Genomic DNA, 18698 nt, shown 5'->3' with positions numbered 1-18698 from the left:
ACTTGTAGGGTCAAGTGTACTTCAGCATTCAATTCTTAAGATTCTATATATCCAACAGTAGGAAAATTACAGTGATTCAGACAATGGAGAATAAATAGTGCAGGTGGGGAAATAATTCAAAATAGTTGTTTCTAACATACATTTATATAGCTGGCCACACTTCCTCAGTAAACAAGGATACTCTTTGGTAGATGAGCAGCTGCCTCTGATCTCTGTGGTAAAAAGAATATCACTTTACTCGTCTGTGTGCCTCTGGCAAACATCTCAGCCTTCCAGTGTGTCTGGAACTACTGCAGCCATTAGGGTCTCTCTCACACCAGGCTGATTTTATGACTGCCAACTATCTGACTAAGCATCTGACAATGCAACAGTCCATAGTGTGATTGTCTTCATCCAGAACCTTGGATGCCTTGTTGTTCAGGCACCCACAGAGGATACTGGTACATGGAATCTGAAGCCTACCAGTTTCAGAACTGAGTTAATATCTGCTCAAGTTTTTGTATGTCTGTATCAGCTGCAGTTATTCCTCTGTTTTATAGCTGAGTCAGATGGGGTATCAGAGCAATGTCTGGCCTCTTTAAGTTTAGAAAGCCGCAGGTGTCTGTTCAAAGCCACTGAGGTCTGGAAGGATTGGAAAGAACCTTAGGAGATTTTGCTGTCTGTCATCTTATGCCAACATCAAAGAAACTGTATCTGTGTCATGTTTTTCTAGCCTGTTCTTAAAGGATCTGTAAGGAAGAAGATTCCGTAATCCCTCTAGGCAGTTCATTACAGCATTTAGAATTCTCTTCCTAGAAACTTGTTAATGGAAAGGAAGCTTGTTTATTTGTGCATAGTACTAGAGTGCGTTTGGGTAGGCTGTACCCAAGATGATTTGTTCAATGTATAGAAATTAGAGAATGCTGAAATGCATAAACTGCAATGAGAGACGGAAAGAAAGGTAGGAGTTCAGAAAACATATCTTTTGATGGAAAACTTAAACTCACTTTAACATGTGAATTCCTATGTTAAAGGAATTACTCTCAGGTAATCTCTCTACCTGAGAGAGATTAATACTTCTCTACTGAAATGATGGGAAAACTGTGCAGCATAAATACTCAGATCTGTGTGCTTTTGTACAAGGAGCTAAGTAGCAAGATTCAAAAGGTAAATACAGAGTAGGTATGAAAAATCTACAGGTATGAAAGGACCATACCAAAACAGGAAAGAAAGGCCCCTGGACAGCAGCACCACTCCTGCTTAGTGGCTTAAGTTTGTTTTCCCTTTGCTCCCCACAGAATGTGGGCCACAATAAATAGCAAATGCCATCCTGGATGAAGAGACAAGAGGACTAACTTCAAGAGGTCATCTTCTCTGATTTCATCTTCTCTGATTTTTTGTAAAAGAAAAATGTCTTGGAAACTGCTCCAAATATCCCCAGAAAGGGGATACGAAGAGACCTTCCTCAAGTAGATTGAATCTGTTTATCAGGTTTCAAATCATGAAATAATTCACAAGTACCATAGTACTTTCCTTTCAACAATGCTGCGTTGGCAGCAGTTAATCCTGTTTCTGCTCAGGAGTCTGTTACAGCTCTGCACATTGGAATGCTTTAATAAAGACACCCTTTCCCAGAAAAATGCAATGTTCTCCCAGCCCATGGGAAATGTAGTGCTGTGTCCCAAAAGAGTGCACTTGTGGAAGGTGAAGCTGTCAATGTCAGTTACGAAGTTTGGATCAAAAGGTTACTTTTCAGCTGTGAGTAGTCAGAAGTAGCAATTACCTCATAATACATTCTCCCACATCAATTCAAAGGATGAAGGGCCCCTTCTTCCCTTCAGATGTCCTGAACTGCTAAGTTGAAAGTATTTTAACACATTCACAAACAAATTAACAGTATTTTCAGTAAGTATATAACACTTTTTGAAATACTTCCCCCAAAGGATTTTATCTTTCCAAGTTTTGCCGGAATACGTAAGTGCAGTAATGTTAGTTGAAAAGGTGGAAGAACAGCAGTAACCACTAGCAATAGTATGTTCCTGGAATGCAGAGACCAAAAAGTCATAGCCTGCTATGTAGTTTCTTGCCATGGATCTTGTTTGATGTTTACTCTCAAGTACTTTTAAGTATGTTGAAATCGGTTATGTCTCGGTATTTCTTCCTCACTCTGTCTGTGTTCATTTGTTTTATTCACACTTAGGTTTTGATTCAAGTTAAACTGTAAGCATTGATTCTAGGACCATCCTGACATCCTGGTCCCTCATGGGGCGTTTCAGATTTGACAATGGAAATTTCTAGCACAGAGAAATTCAAGTTCCAACACTGCAACTGTATCAAAATGCAAACCTAGAATTGTACGAGAGCTACCAAGCGTGACGTTCAGTTACGTGTTAGTTTTGTCAGTTATCTACAGTGGCTTCCCTGAGGTTGTCAGTTTGTGTAGTTAGATAACTAGTGCATCTCCTCATCAGAAAAGCATTATTTTGCATTTTGACTTTAATATGACCTGATAATTAGAATTTAAAAACTTGGTGAGATTGCGACTTGTCTCATTGTCTCGTTGTACAATACCACATAGTTTATGCTAACGGATCTTTTGGCTGATGCTGAGGCCCTTGTTCAGGAATAATTTAACTTGCAATGACCATGAAGCGTTCATAACCTGTTCCCACCACAGTCTCCATAAATTACATAATGGGCATAATATTCCCCCTTCTTAGGCTCTGCTTTAGTATCTGCTATTACAAGTGAAACATTGGTGCAAAGAACCTTCTAGATTTTGATATTCCAGAAGTTCTTAGTCTAGAAGCTGTTTCAAATGCTTGTCACTCCAACCAACAGAGCATCACTTTCAATGTTGATTTTACTGTTCTTGCTTTTTCTGTACCCTTCTCTGCATAAAAAGATGAGGAGAGTGTTAAAGGTGATGTAGAAGACTTGCAGTGGTAGGAGAAGTAGAGGAAGATGTAGTGAAATCTGCAATATGTATTTTCCTGCTTGGCTGTGTGATGGTTATGTAAGGTCATGGCAGCTTTAGTTCAGATAAAAGCTGGACTGCTGAGGAGCAGGAAGCTGTGATCAACTCTATAATCCCATAAATATACCAAACTTGCCTCTTAGATGCAGGAAGAATCATACATTTTTAAATGCTGCCTTTTTTGATTAATTCAAATTAAATAATAAAAGAACAAGGGCAGATAAAAGAGTGTCTGCAGCCAGACTGAACTGAGTCTTTACTAGAACAATTTCAAGTTTGGAATGCTACCTCCTTTCAAAACCTTGCTTTGCTACTACTGTTTCAATCAGAATCTCAGCAGGCCCCACAGTTAGGGAGAGCAGTGTCTTGACTGTTGAGGAAATCACTGCTAGCCTCTGAGCAACACTTTTCGCACGTACGTTCTTTGCATACAAGGTATGTTATAGATTAATTGTAAGTTCTGGACTTGTCGCTGCTGGCTTTCTAAGAACATAAAACCTTTGTTCAGCTTGAACAAACTAAAAACAAAGATTTTACAGCACTTCAAAAGATAAAGATACTCACTTCCTGCAAGCTGATTAGCATCAAGTGTCTTTTTTAAATGGGAGCAGCCAGGCTAATTGTGTTGGGCATAGAATAGGTTAGAAAAACGTCACCCTGCAGACAGCATCCAGAAACTCGTTACTTTTAAAAATCTTCATCTCAGGTCTTCACTGAGAATTGTATCCATAAAATGAAGTTGCCTTTTGATAACACTCTTGTCTGTGGGGTAGATAGTAATAGCATTTATCTGTTGATAATGATACACGTCACTGACTACTGGAATGGGCTGCTTTGAGAACTGGATATGGACTCAGGTGTGAGTTTAATGCAGCTCTATTCGAGCATTGACTGTGCCATATAGTTGACACACATTTCCAACAGGCCCATTATTTTGCAGTGTGGTGTCAGCACTGTGGAATTATACCTGAAAGATTTCTGTGTCTCTTTCCCATAATACACATTTCTATCACAACCCTACAAAACAGCCGGATAAAGATGGATAACTCAGTTGGCACATTCATGACTGAAAGCTGAGAAGAGCTTGTTGCTCTGTGCAGAACTGTTGTCGGGAGATGGGTATGGAGATTTACAGTGAGGTTGGGCCGGTGGCATTCATGAGCGTTAGTGACTGGTGTGATGCAGTTCAGCCAGGCAGATGTATACACATAGTCCAGTGAGGAAGTTGCCACCCTCTCTCAAATACACTTACCAGTCTCCAGAAGCCTTTCCCTGTTGACAGAGGTTTGTCACATAGGAGGTTTAGTTGTGTTGTAGCGACATGATATGATAGACTGTAGTGCAGAGGTGTCTCTGAATAGGCCTGTGCATGCACCAGAGCAGCAGAAGTATATCCATAGTGCATGTATTTAAAGTAAGAAATGACTTGTGCTAAGAATTAATACAAATTAGCCCAGGCAGAGAGCCATGTTAGAATGGCTCTACTGTGTATAGTACCTGAATTAGTTTACATATACCTCCATAGCACTGCCATCTTGCTCTTGTTCATACCTTCCTGTTTTGGAAAAGAAATGCTGTTCAGATACAGGCACACATGTATATAAATGTCATTTGAATGTTTTCTTGTGTTTGGAATTAACAGTGTGTGGCTCAGAGATGCAGAAGTGCAGGATCATTGTGGTTACTAATTTATGTATTATGGCAGTGTCCAGCACATGATAAGCTCTAAGGGAAGCACAATTCCTATCTAAGAATTTGAAACAGGAAGAATGAAAAGCAGAGTAAAGATAGGAGCAATAGATGCAGCAAGCACAGTTAGGAGCACTTACACAGGTGCTCCTTTCCTGATGCAAAGAGCTGAAGTTTAAAGGAATGTATCGAATGAACCTAAATCAGTGGATTTTTTTTGATTCTGTTAGTGGGTTAGAAAACTATTCTATGGGCTTATCCTTTACTATTTAGTTCTAAAGGAGTAAAGAATGCCTGTAGAATACTTGGGGCAACATAATAGATGTGGATGTGGGGAGGTGGGTGTACCTGATGAAATTCATTTTATGCTATCTCCTGAATCTGAGCAAGGATCTAGGTCCTACTGCACTAGACTTATATATGTGAAAAATGAAGAATGATGTTAATAGAAAAACAGGGTTAAATGACTAGAAGGAGAGGGAGAAAAAGAGCTAATAGGTTGCAATGTATTCAGTGGTATGTTTGATTTTGAGAGTGAGGACAAAATGATAAACATGATGGATATTACAACAGGAACATGCGAAATGCCCCAGAGAGTCAAAGCAACAGATGGGAGAGGGGTCTGGCCATTCTGGATTGATTGTTTTGTGATCCAGGTAGCTGATCACTGGTTTATGTTGTTCTCAGTTCTGTTGCTGTCCCAAGAAGCCAGTAAAAAAATGGTTTGACTGAAACCCTAAGGAAATATGTTCATTATTATTTTTCACTGAGAAGAAAGGTAAATAATAAAGTGTTTCCGACTGACATGGCCCTTATGGTCCAAACTCAAACATTTTGTTTCATTTTTTGATTTTATGGCCTTTGTTCTATTGTTTGCTTCTTCATCTTAAAAAATTAATACTTGTTTTAAAACATAGTATGGCATTTGAAAATAAAAATTTGATTATTTCTAAGCAAAACAATAATTTAATTCCTTAGGCTTCCTTTGCTTGTCTTCAGAGTTTCTCTGGCTGAATCTACTTGTCAAATTCAAACAGAACTTGAGCCAAACTCTCTCCAAACTACATCTCTAAGTCAGTTCACTAGTACTTTCCTCCTCCCCTGCCTGCTCCTAAATAAAGAGAAAGGAAGAAAGGTCCCTTTCTAGGGAGAAAGGTAGCCACCCACCACTTTTTCTCAAGTTACTTATGGATCTTTGTTTTTTTGGTAAGAGATTGATGATGTTATGTCCAGGTTTGCTTTTCCATGAATTACAGTTATAAACTGGAAATAGGAGGTTATTGTGCTTCCTTGCTGAAAGATTTGATATATGCATGTCACAACAAACTATATGGTTTCCATGTTGCCGATATGAACTGCGTAGGTGAATATCGTTCTAACGACAGGCTAACGACATCCCAACGGGCTGATAACACTCTACTTTCTTGTCATGAGGTTGCAAAGATTAGAGTTTGCTCTGGAAAAAATTCTTTTTGATATTAGCAGCTGGATTTGTCAAAGCTGTTTTTCCTTCTTCCTGGCAAAGCAGAAATCTTACTGGTTAAGATGGTTGATCTGGGAGGCTCTACAAGGAAGCAGTGGTCCCCAAATGAGGGAAGAAAGTGAGTCATTTATAATTTGAAGCTTTTTGGTCCATCTATTAAGTGAATTAAATGGTTGAAAATCCTTGTAGTAGCTGCAGTCAAAATAGATGACTTTGAAACTATCTACTCCTTGCTTTGTCACCAGGCCACTGTGATGGACTATTCATTCCTAGCATGTTTTTGACTTGGTTATCCATAGCCTGCTCTCAGTACACAGTCATTGGCCTTTTGTTGTCTAGACCCTTTTTAATCATATTACACCAGTTTTGTCCTTTGCTCTCTTGAAAGTAACACTAATATTCCAGGCGAGCTCAGATTTGGAAGGCTTTTTTCCCTTTTGAATGACAGTTTGTAGAAGGGGTCCACCCTTTTCATCCTAAGTCAAATTCAGCATGATGCTGTCTGTCAAATTGCATAGAAAAACTTGAATTTTAAGTGTCCATTTCATCAGCCTTTCTCTGTAATTGTGGTTTAGTGATGTTATTTTCAGCTCTAGACTGTAGATAAAAAGTTTCATCCTCTTGATTAACGCATATCTTTCATCAAAAGCTACCTCTTACCATTTTTTGCAGCATTTTGATGACAGTTCTTTAGATTCTTTGCAGCTCTTTGCTAGCTGATGCTGTTCCACACCAGATCACTTTTCTGTCTAACTAGATGATATTAGGAGCTTTGCAAAATAAAGCTTGTTAGTGAGCAAGGAGGAAAAGGTAAAGAGGTGGCAATAACTTTTACATTTAGGTAGTCTAACACTTTCCATTACAAAAAGTTCTTGTAACATTTTTTTTTTCTTTTTTTTTAGTGAAGAGGTCTTACATCTCCATTTATATTCATTAGAAAGTAAGGAGACAAACCTCAGGCTAGAGATGTGGGGGTTTTTCTGTTAAATTTAGTCCCACTTCAGCTGCACAAGAACATTTTAACACAGATATTCTAAACGACTGGGCCCCGAGGGCTTCCAGAGCTGCCACAGGAACGGCAGCTGTACCACTTGGAACACATGAAATCCAGAAGAAGTTCTGCAGTAGCTGTATGGCCAGCTTAAGGACTTGGTGATAGTTGGATCTTCCCATTCTCAACAATATTATAGAATCATAGAATCAGTAAGGCTGGAAGGGACCTCTGGAGATCATCTAGTCCAGCCTCCCTGCTCAGCAGGGTCACCTAGAGCATGTTAGAAAGGGTTGCATCCAGGCGGGCCTTGAAGATCTCCAGAGAAGGAGACTCCACAACCTTTCTGGGCAACCTGTGCCGGTGCTGTGTCACTCACAGGGAAGAAATTCTCCCTCACGGTCAGGCAGAACTTCCTGTGGTTCAATTTCTGCCCATTGACTCTTGTCCTGTCACATGGGACAACTGAAAAGAGTTTGTCCCCATCCCCTTGACACCCTCCCTTCAGGTACTTGTACACACTGATAAGATTCCCCCCCCCCTGCCCTCAGTCTTCTCTTCCCCAGGCTAAAGAGGCCCAGCTCTCGCAGCTGTTCCTCATAGGGCAGGTGCTCCAGCCCTCTGATCATCCTCGTAGCCCTATGCTGGACTCTCTCCAGTAGCTCCATGCTACAGAACTGGACACAGTAGCCAAGATGAGGCCTCCCCAGGGCTGAGTAGAGGGGCAGGATCACCTCCTTCAACCTCCTGGCAACAGTCTTCCCAAGGCACCCCAGGAGACCACTGGCCTTCCTGGCCACAAGGGCACATTGCTGGCTCATGGTCAGCTTGTCATCCACCAGCACTCCCAGGTCCTTCTCTGCAGAGCTGCTCTCCAGCTGTTCAGCCCCCAGCTTGTACTGGTGCCTAGGGTTATTCTTGCCTAGGTGCAGGACTCTGCCCTTGCCCTTGTTGAACCTCAGGAGGTTCCTCTCTGCCCAGCTCTCCAGCCTGTGCAGGTCTCTGGATGGCAGCACAGCCCTCAGGTGTGTCAGCCCCTCCTCCCAGCTTGGTGTCATCAGCAAACTTGCTGAGCAGGCACTCTGTCCCCTCAGCCAGGTCATTGATGAAAATTTTGAACAGGATGGGACCCAGTACTGAGCCCTGGGGGACTCCACTAGCCACAGGCCTCCAGCCAGACTCCACGCCACCGATGATGACCCTCTGAGCTCTGCCTTTCAGCCAGTTCTCAATCCACCTCACTGTCCACTCATCTAACTCACACTTCCAGAGCTTATCTAGGAGGATGTTGTGGGAGACTGTGTCAAAAGCCTTGCTGAAATCAAGGTACCCAATGTCCACTGCTGTCCCCTCATCTACCCAGCCAGTCATTCCAGCAGAGAAGGCTAGCAGATGGGTTAAGCAGGATTTCCCCTTGGTGAATCCATGCTGGCTACTCCTGATCACCTTCTTTTCCTCCATATGTCTGGAGATGACATCCAGAATGAGCTGTTCCATCCCCTTTCCAGGGAAGGAGGTGAGGCTGACCGGCCTATAGTTGCCTGGGTCCTCCTCCTTGCCCTTTTTGAAGACTAGAGTGACATTGGCTTTCTTCCAGTCCTCAGGCACCTCTCCAGCTCTCCAGGACCTTTCAAAGATGATGGAGAGCGGCCTGGCAACAACATCCGCCAGCTCCCTCAGTACCCGTGGGTTCATCCCATCCGGGCCCATGGATTTGTGGATGTCTAGCCTGCCCAGAAAGTCTCTCATCCTATCCTCCTTAACCAAAGGAAAGTCTTCCCTTCTCCAGACTTTCTCCCTCATGTCCAGGCTCTGGGATTCCTGGGGGCTGCCCTTAGCAGTGAAGACTGAAGCAAAGAAGGCATTCAGTAATTCTGCCTTCTCTGCATCCCTTGTCACCAGAGTCCTCACCCCATTCAGTAGCAGGCCCACATTTTCCCTAGTCCTCCTCTTGCTGCTGATGTATTTGAAGAAGCCCTTCCTATTGGCCTTGACATCCCTTGCCAGACTCAGTTCCAGCTGGGCTTTAGCCTTCCTTGCTGCATCTCTACATACTCTGCATTCCTGTAATTCTCCCAAGTAGCCTGTCTCCTCACATCTTCAGCCTCCTATTTTGCATCATTAGAGGCAGGTGAAAGAACTCCCCTTCATCCTCCATCTACTGATGTGGAAAATTGAAAGAACTAGATCAGCTTCATCACCTGAAGATAGCACTGAGACATTTTGTCTCTGCAGTCATTGAAAGCAGTAATCTTCCTTGTGACTACTTACACATGGGAAGTCTGCTATTGAAGACCTCGTAAGGAAGAGGATGCAGTCCGATGCAAGCATTTTTAAAAACAGCATAGAAGACACTGCAGTAACAGCTAAAAGATACTGAATGTATGTTACTGACTGCTGACACAACCCTAATTCTGCCACTTGTGAAGAAATACTATAAAAGTAGATGGATAGTCAATATTTGCAGAATAAATTGACTCTGTTCACTGGATGTTTGTGAGCTACCTCCTTTCCGTAACCTGTGTAGCTATTGGGTGGCACAGAGTGCAAGCTAAGATCCCCAGCTGCCTATCCAACCATCTAGAGAAAGGAGCTGACTATATTCTATTTAGGCATGGTTCTGAGTTACACAATCCTACAGTTTTTATTCCTTGATGCAATTGCCTCAATGACTGGGTCAAACACAAAAGGAAGAATTAAGGTCATATGGATAAATGTAGATTGGACACTTTCTGAGTTAATACTGAACTTGGTAACCTAAATACAGTGTAATTAATTACACAGTCTGTATAAGTATAGTTATACATATATAGTAATTTATACAATTTAAAACTATATGGTAAGTTACACGTATATGGTAATCATATATGATTTGTCTTTCTGTATCCAAAATTACCTGTTATCAAAATTATCCAGATGAAGATAAGAAGTGATACTTTGTTTCTAGGGCTTTTAACTATATCACAATACTCATAAACTTCAATTAATTCATCTTCTCAGTGTCTCTGAGAAGCGAGGTAGTGTAAGCCTTGGGTCTCTGAGGCTATTCAAGTAGTATTTAATATGGATTTCAGGGAGAACTTAGGATAATATATGTAAGTTTGAATGTGGGAAATGTATATGTGAATGTATATTTGTACACACACACATGTGCAAATATATTTGTGGAAATATGTACACAGAATGCCTTGTGACCAGCACTGTAGAGATTTGATTAAGGCAGGTCTGAATGACTGAGAATAGTGTTCTATGTGTAAGATTAGCAAATGACTGTTTGCTTGCTCTAAGTAGGTTAAAGATCACAAGATGTTTCTAAATCTTTGTATCTCTGGATTTTAAATCCACGTCAATCTCTGTTTTCTTATATAAATTAAGTCATGCTTTTGTTGCTCTCAGAAATTCAGATTCTTGAAGAAAACTCCTTTAACTCTCCATAGAGTTTCTTTTAGACTAATTGAATTGTCATGACTAATGAAGAATTGAAAGTCATGAGGGAATTAATGAAATCAATGAGTTTACAGGAAGAAATTCTTGGTTTTGCTTTTAACACCCTTATACAATGCAGCCTGGAGTACTATGGTTTCCTTACAGACTGGTAAAAAAATTACTTTGTAATCTGAGTGTTTATTTAATGTTAAAATTAAAGGGGATGAAAGGACTTTGCAACCCCAGGTAAGAGAATCATTCTTAAGTAAAGAAATTGTTCTCATGATTAAGATGCTGCCCCATGTTTCAGGAGGGTAGAGTTGAAGCCTAGTTTTGCAAACTTCCTTTGTGAATACTGGCAAGTCACTTAATTTCTCTGTTCTCCAATTCCTGTTAACAAAAGTGAAAAAAAAAATTGTTTAGTTGTACTCTTTATCTGTCTTGCTTACCAAGTTAGTAAATTCTCTGAGCATAGACTATGAGTTAGGAGGGATGTTGTGCTTAGAAATATGAGGACTTGTGTGTTTAGAACTGAGTGATATTTTTAAAAAACAAACAGTAAATGCAGCACCTGTTCTTGTTGACTATATTACAAAAAAATGCAATTAAAAAAAATTAATGTTTTAATGTTATATCTGAAATAAAATCCATTTGGAAAATGCCATGATGTTTGACACTTCTGAAAATACATATTTTAAAATTATATTTTCATCTAAAATTACATTTATAAAAATGTTAAAAGGTGAAAATACAGTTTAAAACTTAATCAGTTGTTACTACAGTGTTTTATTTTGAGCTTATATGATTTCTCTGTTATTGAGACAAACCAAAGTATTTAGAGGTTGTTTTGCTTCTTTCAGTTTTTTTTTTTTTTTTTTTTTTTTTTTTTTTTTTTATAAAGCTTTGCTATACTGAATATTTTAAAATCCTTTTGATTATGTCACTGTCCTGGGAAATTCAATATTTCTTCAGTTTTAACTGGATGTAAAACCCAGTGAGACTATTCCATTGATTCCTTATGACTCTTCTTTCTTAATATCGTGCATTCTTCGTAATCAGTAACTAGAGTTTCTCCCTGGTTGAAGCTGATTTATTTTTATCCCCATGTTTCATATTTATATGTTTTTGTGTTTTATATTTCACTTTGCTTTTTTTTTTCTTCTTGTTTTGGCAGACGCAGGGTTCTAGCTATATCTGATGGAATTGAACATATTGGGAATCTTCGCTGGGAACTTGCATTATGCCTTCTCGCCGCTTGGACTATCTGCTATTTTTGCATTTGGAAAGGAACAAAGTCAACAGGAAAGGTGAGGTTAAAATTCTGTGTATTTGCTGAAGTATGACTCTTGTGCCCAAAGTCCTGAGTGTTGTCATTTACACTTACTCAAATCTGAATGGTAGAATTTTAAATGTGCCTCATATTGCTGTAAATAACTATACTTTGGAGTATATAAGATAATGTAATTATGAATCCCTTTTTTTTTTTTTTTTTTTTTTTTTTTTTTTTTTTTGCTTTTGGTAATCTGTTTTTTGTCCAGTGGTGTTATATGAGGCTAATTTAACATACTATGAATTACGAAATTCTGAGCCTTGAAATCAACACTGAGTCAGTTTGGGGTTGAGGGATAGTGTAGTGGTTATCCCATCTGCTTTACACACTGAAGGTCCTGAGTTCAAGCCCTAGTGTAACCACCACTAGGAAATCTTTGGGAGGTTGGACTAGATGATCTCCAGAGGTCCCTTCCAACCTTACTGATTCTGTGGTTTCTGTGCACAAGGTATCTAAAATTTAAATATAATCCTAAATTGAAAGGATTTGAAAATCTCAGTGACACAAACAAATTACACAGATAGTATGCTGAGAAAATTCAGAATTATAAGTAAGAATTCAGAAATAAAAGTATAAAATTCAGAACTATAAGCAAATTATTGTCATTAAATTGTCTACAATTCAAGGAAGAACATCAAAAGCAGGAATAGTGAAAAACCTGAAAGAGACGAAGATGGACAAATTAGGAAAAAAAAATCCAGTAATCCCTTGTAGAGTGAATGCCACTGCATACTGAATATCCCAACAGAGAGAGACTATGTTAAGGAATTCATGTGGTGCTTGAGAGGTTGCCCCTAGAGGAGTACAAGATATAGTTCTGAGTAGAACATAAGATTTGTGGGCTAAACAAAGAGTGATGAAAATAGACACCATTCTGGAGAAGCCTCCCCCCAAAAAAGCACTATTTTCTCTTACTGGAACTAAAGAATTCATGAAATATGTTAGTGGATTGAAACATTTTTGCATTTAATTTTCAGATGTTTATTACTTCCTTAGTTTGGAAGTGCAGCTGCCTTTTTTGCTTCTTTTTGTAATAGGCTACATTTATAAATGAAATGTGATTGAAATGAAAAGTTTTTTTTTTAATTTAGAAAATGTCAAAATGTTTTGGCTTTGTCAGCTACGCATCCTTCTTTCTCTCAAAATTCTGGCTGAAACTATTTGGTGAATTCAATCTCTATTTGCCAACTGTGTCAGTCAATCTGGAACTGCATTTTTCATCTGAGCATTTGTGCATACAGATTTATGCAGCCCTGCTTTTTGTCAACTCACTGCATGAAAGATGCTGAGAAAAACAGTCTAGAGATGCAAACAAAATAAGAATAGTTTAGAGAGAAGAGAAAAAGACGAGAAGCCAAAAATGTAAGGAAGCAAAAGTGAGATAAAGGTATGACAATACCTGTATGTCTTTGAAGTGTGCACACCAGGGAGGTACAGAAGTGGTTTTAGAGTTGTCTGAGGAGCTACCACTGGTGGTAAAGAACTGAAACTGAGCAAAAATAACTTTTCCTCTCTGTCAAAAAGAATGTCTGCAGATGGAGATACATTCTTTTGTAAAATAAGTGTGTGTTTACACATGAATGCACACATGCACAGTTGTGCAAAACCAAACAAAGTAGCCTTAGTACAGATCATTTGTTGCCAGGGAGATGCTCAAGTGATCACAGGAAAGGTATATTTTGTATTTCTGTATTTCTGTGGTTTACATTTAAATTTCTCGTGGTCTTTATATACATAACACACCGGGTTTCTTCAGCTTGCACCATTTCCACAGAAATACTTACCACATTTTGGAAGTGATTAAAGTGAAACTGACCTATTTGAGAGACTATTCTGCAGATATTCCACTAGTATGTGGAATAATTTTATTTTATGTCAATGTAATTTTGATAACTGCCTTCTTGATGAGGTTAACTGAAACAGCCTGATAAAGAGACTTGTCTTTTTCTTGTCTAGTTGAAAAAAGGTGGTAAACTTTCTGAATATGCAGAAATAACAGATACGCTTGGAACAGAAATGGAAGGGAAAAAAAAAAGAAATTAGTCCCCAGTATAGTGCTTTATAGGTCTCAAGCCGAAAAAAAAAGGGTGGGGGGGAGTCTTGTAGTAGGTAGGTCATCATATATTTACACCATTTAGAATGGTTTGTCATGAGCAGCAGTTCTGCTTCCAAAATCCTGCGGTAGGCTATCCAAGCAGATAGGTAGATTCTGGTGTTCCTCAGGACACACTGCCATCTTCCAACAGTCTGTCTAGGCAGAGGATCCATTTCTTATCAAGGAACATGCAGTACGGATCTTTCATAGGCAATATTTGTTCTTTCTTATTCCAGTTCTGCTCCTCTGATTGGTAAAGGAAGCTTTTATTAGATGAGTATGCACCATTGTAGTTGGCTTCCAGGAATATATTCTTCTCTGGAAGTAAATAAATGTTATTTTCCAGATTGACTTAAGAATTTTAATATTCTTGCACATCTCTTACTGCAGGCAAGGGCCCTGGAAATCTTTGTCATGTCATCTCACTGCCTCCCCAGACCAGCTAAGCACATACATAGTAGTTAAGTGTTGTAGATGCTACAAACAAAAGAAATACTTGGAAATAGAGATGGCAAAGCAGTCCTCTTGACTGCAGTTTCTGTTTCTGATAAAATGGTATTTTGCAGTTCATTTTTGAACTCATCCAGTCATTGTCTTTCACACTAGGTTCAGTTTATTATGTGCTCATTTCCAGGAAATATTTAAGGTGCTGCTAGATTTTTATCATGGTAATATTAAAAATGTTTTTAAACCAGCGCATTGAGTTTACTTGACGCTTTAGTTGGATCGAGTAATTTCAATGTTGTAAGACATTTAATCAAAATGGAAAACTGCTTAAAGCATTTAACCAAAGTGGAAAACTGCTTAGATTTTTATCACTTTCAGAAACATTTTTGAATGGATATGTCTGTGGGCCGTAAGAGAGAGAGAAGATGAAAGAGAAAGAGAGGAAGTGGAGAAGTGGAGAGAAAGGGAGAGAGAAACTTACCATGTTCACCTAACTGGTGAAATATTCAAGAGGTTTACTCCTTTCTTTTTACTCTTCATTTTAATACATAGTGAAAAGAAAAATCCAAGTCTTAACAGCTTTCATAAAATAAAACCATCATTTTCTGGCTAGCACTAACATAAAACTCGTCTACTCAAATTATGAATATTTAATATTTTTACATATTTATTAAAGCTAACATAAAGCTTAAACCCACAAGAAGCATTTGTGACAGATGTTTCAACCTTTTCCCAGCACTATTTTTCAGTTGTCATTTTCTCACCATTTTATTATCCCATTTTGAAGGTGTTATAGCCAGATAGTTTCAGGCAACTCTCACAGCTTTCAGGGGAACCATATCTGTGTCCTATCTGAGATTCTGTTCTATTAAAGATTGACTTGTAGACGTACTTGAAGTAATTTGTATACTGACTTTCATATCTACTTTATAGCAGATGCACGAAAGGCAGGATCTTTGAATAAGAAACTTGATCAAAAACGAAAGGAGAAAAGTACGACAATGTGAAGTGTTATGTATATATTGCATCTTGCTAAGCTTGATGTCGCTTGACAGCCATCTTGTTCAGAAGTATTTTCAGCAGCTAGCATCAAATGTTTTCAAAGATGTTTCCAAGAACTCTGTAGAAGGCTGATGAAGGTTAATTTGCAAACATAGTAGGTATCATCCTACTGTCTGAATGTTAGGGCTTAGTTTAGTATCTTATCTTTGCAGAATGATTATGATTATTAATTATAGAAATTCTAGATATTTCTATAATGGATATACATACATAGTTGATAAGTCTTGTTAATTTTTTGATTTTTTTGTGCAACATTCATGAAATCTTGAATGAAATAGGGAAAAACAGCTCCTTTTTTTAGATTTTGGCTTTCCATCTCTTAATTTGAGTAAGCAACTGCTTGCTTTACATTTTGATAAAAGAGACATCAGAAGATCTCTGTTTTTTCTATAAACATTGCTGAAGCACATAATCCTAATTTTGCCAATTTTGATTTGATGGGAGTTTTTTTGGATAATGATCACTCCTCTGAGCTCACAGCGAGTCCTCGCTCATAGCGAGTTCTACACAGTTTCTTTTGAAATGAGATTGTTAGACTTACTCAAAGGCATTACACTTCTGTGTCAGATTCATCAGTCCACTACTTTTCTGTTGAAGCATTTTGTTTACTTTTTGAATGCATCACCACATCTCTATCTGGAGCAGATATTATTAATTTATAACTGCGCAAAGTACATAGAATTACAGAATCACAAGATTATTCTGGTTGGAAGGGACCTTGGGAAGTCTATTGTCCAGACATTTCTCATGGAGTTTCAGGATCATCTGAAAGAAGAATAAATCTTGCAAGAGTCTATTCTTAAATTTTTTCTAAGAACTAATACAAGTATCACAGAGATAATTTCAGTAGTCACTGAATATTGTTCACTGTCTCCCTGATCTTTGGATCCTATCCTGCTCTTTGTATTGAGTTCCCTGAAGTTCATCATCTTCCTCATCGCACTTTATGCCTTCTCTCTACTTGATATACTTTAAAACTATATTAGAGGGACAGGCTAATGAAAACAGAGGCTGATGCTGAAAAATAAAATCAGGAGTGTTGTACTGTCCCAAGGACATGCAGAAAGCATCAACGCTTAAAAGTATCAAGTGTCTACAAAACATTCTAGAGAAGTAAACCCAGAACAAAGTCCCAGTTCTGCTTATCACTTTCTGCCTCCTTTCAGTCTGTTGATACTCCATTACCTCTAGCCCAGAATGCGCTGCTGAAATCTACTAATATGCTTGCAACTTATGGCTATTTCATGTATATGAACTACTCTTTCAACATGAGTTGTCTAAGGTACTTGATTAAAGAGTCATGAAAGTCAAGCTATGAAAGAATAGAATAATGATTATGCAATATTTCCTCATGAAATATTTATGAGTTTTCCCCTAATTTATCACTTGATAACACTAAAAAGGGTGCAGTTTGTTTAAGAAAATCATTTGCAATTCATTGTAATCATTGTAAGTGATTAGGAATGACCTTCAAAACCTTATTAGTGAAGTAACTAGCACGTTAGCATAAAGATGTGAGACCTGAATTCTTTGTCACCTTTATTATTCATTAAATTATTTGAAAAGCTGTAAAAAACAAAGCAAAGCAGACAACTTTCTTGTCCTAAAGGAGCAGCAGTACTGTTCTACCTACCGAGATTCGGGGTTGAATGCGTATAGATGATGGAATAATTTGTTATTAAGCTGACGAGGTTTTTTTTCTGTTTGCTATGTATGTGCATAATATCTCTAATGTGTAATGTACTCCATAGTTCTTTTGAACTTAATGGTTCTGACTGAAGCTGCCTTACTCTAAATGATATGCTTGGCAAACCTGGTTGAATCCCATACAGACTCCCCAATTTCTCCTAGTCTGAGTGCTTTATTTATGCTTTACATGTACAGCTTAGTTAGGATTCTTATAAAGGTTTATGATGCTTTTCATAGCCTTGGTAAATATGATGATCTTAAGCTTGATTTTTGTGAAATTCATTTGTAACTGCCTGGTTGTTTTCTTTCCCAATGTTGAGCTGTCCCTTACTACTTAGTTCCACTGATTAGTTTGATCTGGTCAGTTGGACACAGTGAAGGGCCATGTAAGAGTAATTTGTCAAGAAACTCTGTGTAAGTCCATATTAATGCTATATGTTAAAAAGTCAGAGGTTGGAGAAAACAGTAATGTACGGTCAGTTTGCATGGGACATCTTGATGTAGACCAATTAACAATAATAGGAAAATGGCTTAGCAGGTTTTGGTGTTGTTGGTAGTCTATGGATGTGATGGGCAAGAAAGGATCATACCATTTATAAAGGGAGAAAAAACACGGCCAAAAAATTGTGCTGAAACAAATCATGCTAAATTGTGCTAAGTTAGTATTGTGCTGAAACTAGTAAGGTTTAACTAAAGTTGGAGAGCCCTGTTTGTTTGCCTTGTAGCACTTCTGGAAAGCTTTTATCCTAGGCTGCAGTTATGATGGGCCTGAACAGCTCAATACAGAATAGATGTCTGAACTCTTGAGAGCTTATTCCAAGACAGCAAACCCCACACTATGCATTGCTGTAAAAAAACAGAGCTGCAATTCCACTTAAATATTGGCTGTATTTTCTCTTCTTGTCAAGGAGAATCTGAGAATTTGTGTAAGCAGTTTAAAATGCAAAATGTAAGCTGTCAGGCTCTGACTGGCTGAGTGTAATGTCATCTCCCACTACTGAACTCCACACGTTTCTTCTTTACTTCTCTTTTTACAGTCTTTCTCCCTCCTAATGCATTTATGCTACTGGGGAATGTAGCATGATCTATGGATGTTTCATCTCTTCAAATAACTTTATTATCCAGGTTGGAAACAATAGAGGACATAGTACTAAAAAGTGATTTTTTTTTTACTTTCTTTTTGCTGACTCTTTATATTTGTAAATGACATATTGTTGTCAGAAAGTTGAGATTTTTTTTCAATTTCATGCAGAAGCTATTCAGAACTTTAACATTTGAAGACTTTTCCCCTTCATTCCAAACCTTAGATTTTGCAAATCAGCTGCCAAGGCACAGTCACTGTATCTCCATGCCAGGCGACTGTCCTCACAAAGCATCTTATTACAAGGAAGGCTTGGGATCAGGATGGGGAGAACGGCCAGCTGCCCCTCTCTGCCAGTGATCACCTGTGTAAGCTGGCCTGTTCACATGCAGAGCTCTTTCCTTATGCTAGGAAGGACCATGAGTTCTTCCTCTTCTGTCCTCAAACAG

The 18698-nt window shown here is 38.5% G+C and overlaps 1 protein-coding gene across 1 annotated transcript in view; it reads left to right on the top strand.

The window, feature by feature from the left end:
* The window catches only part of SLC6A11 (solute carrier family 6 member 11), a 98855-nt gene that overhangs the window by 20432 nt on the left and 59725 nt on the right, over positions 1–18698 (top strand). Inside the window, exon 5 of the mRNA XM_062585310.1 lies at positions 11720–11852. Coding sequence (XP_062441294.1) covers positions 11720–11852 — 133 coding nt within the window. The remainder of the gene's footprint in view (positions 1–11719; positions 11853–18698) is intronic.

This window comes from Rhea pennata, chromosome 12 (genome assembly GCF_028389875.1).
Source record: "Rhea pennata isolate bPtePen1 chromosome 12, bPtePen1.pri, whole genome shotgun sequence".
NCBI lineage: Eukaryota > Metazoa > Chordata > Aves > Rheiformes > Rheidae > Rhea > Rhea pennata.
The sequence above is the reverse complement of the archived record's forward strand: the minus strand, read 5'-3'. Positions and strand labels throughout refer to the sequence as shown.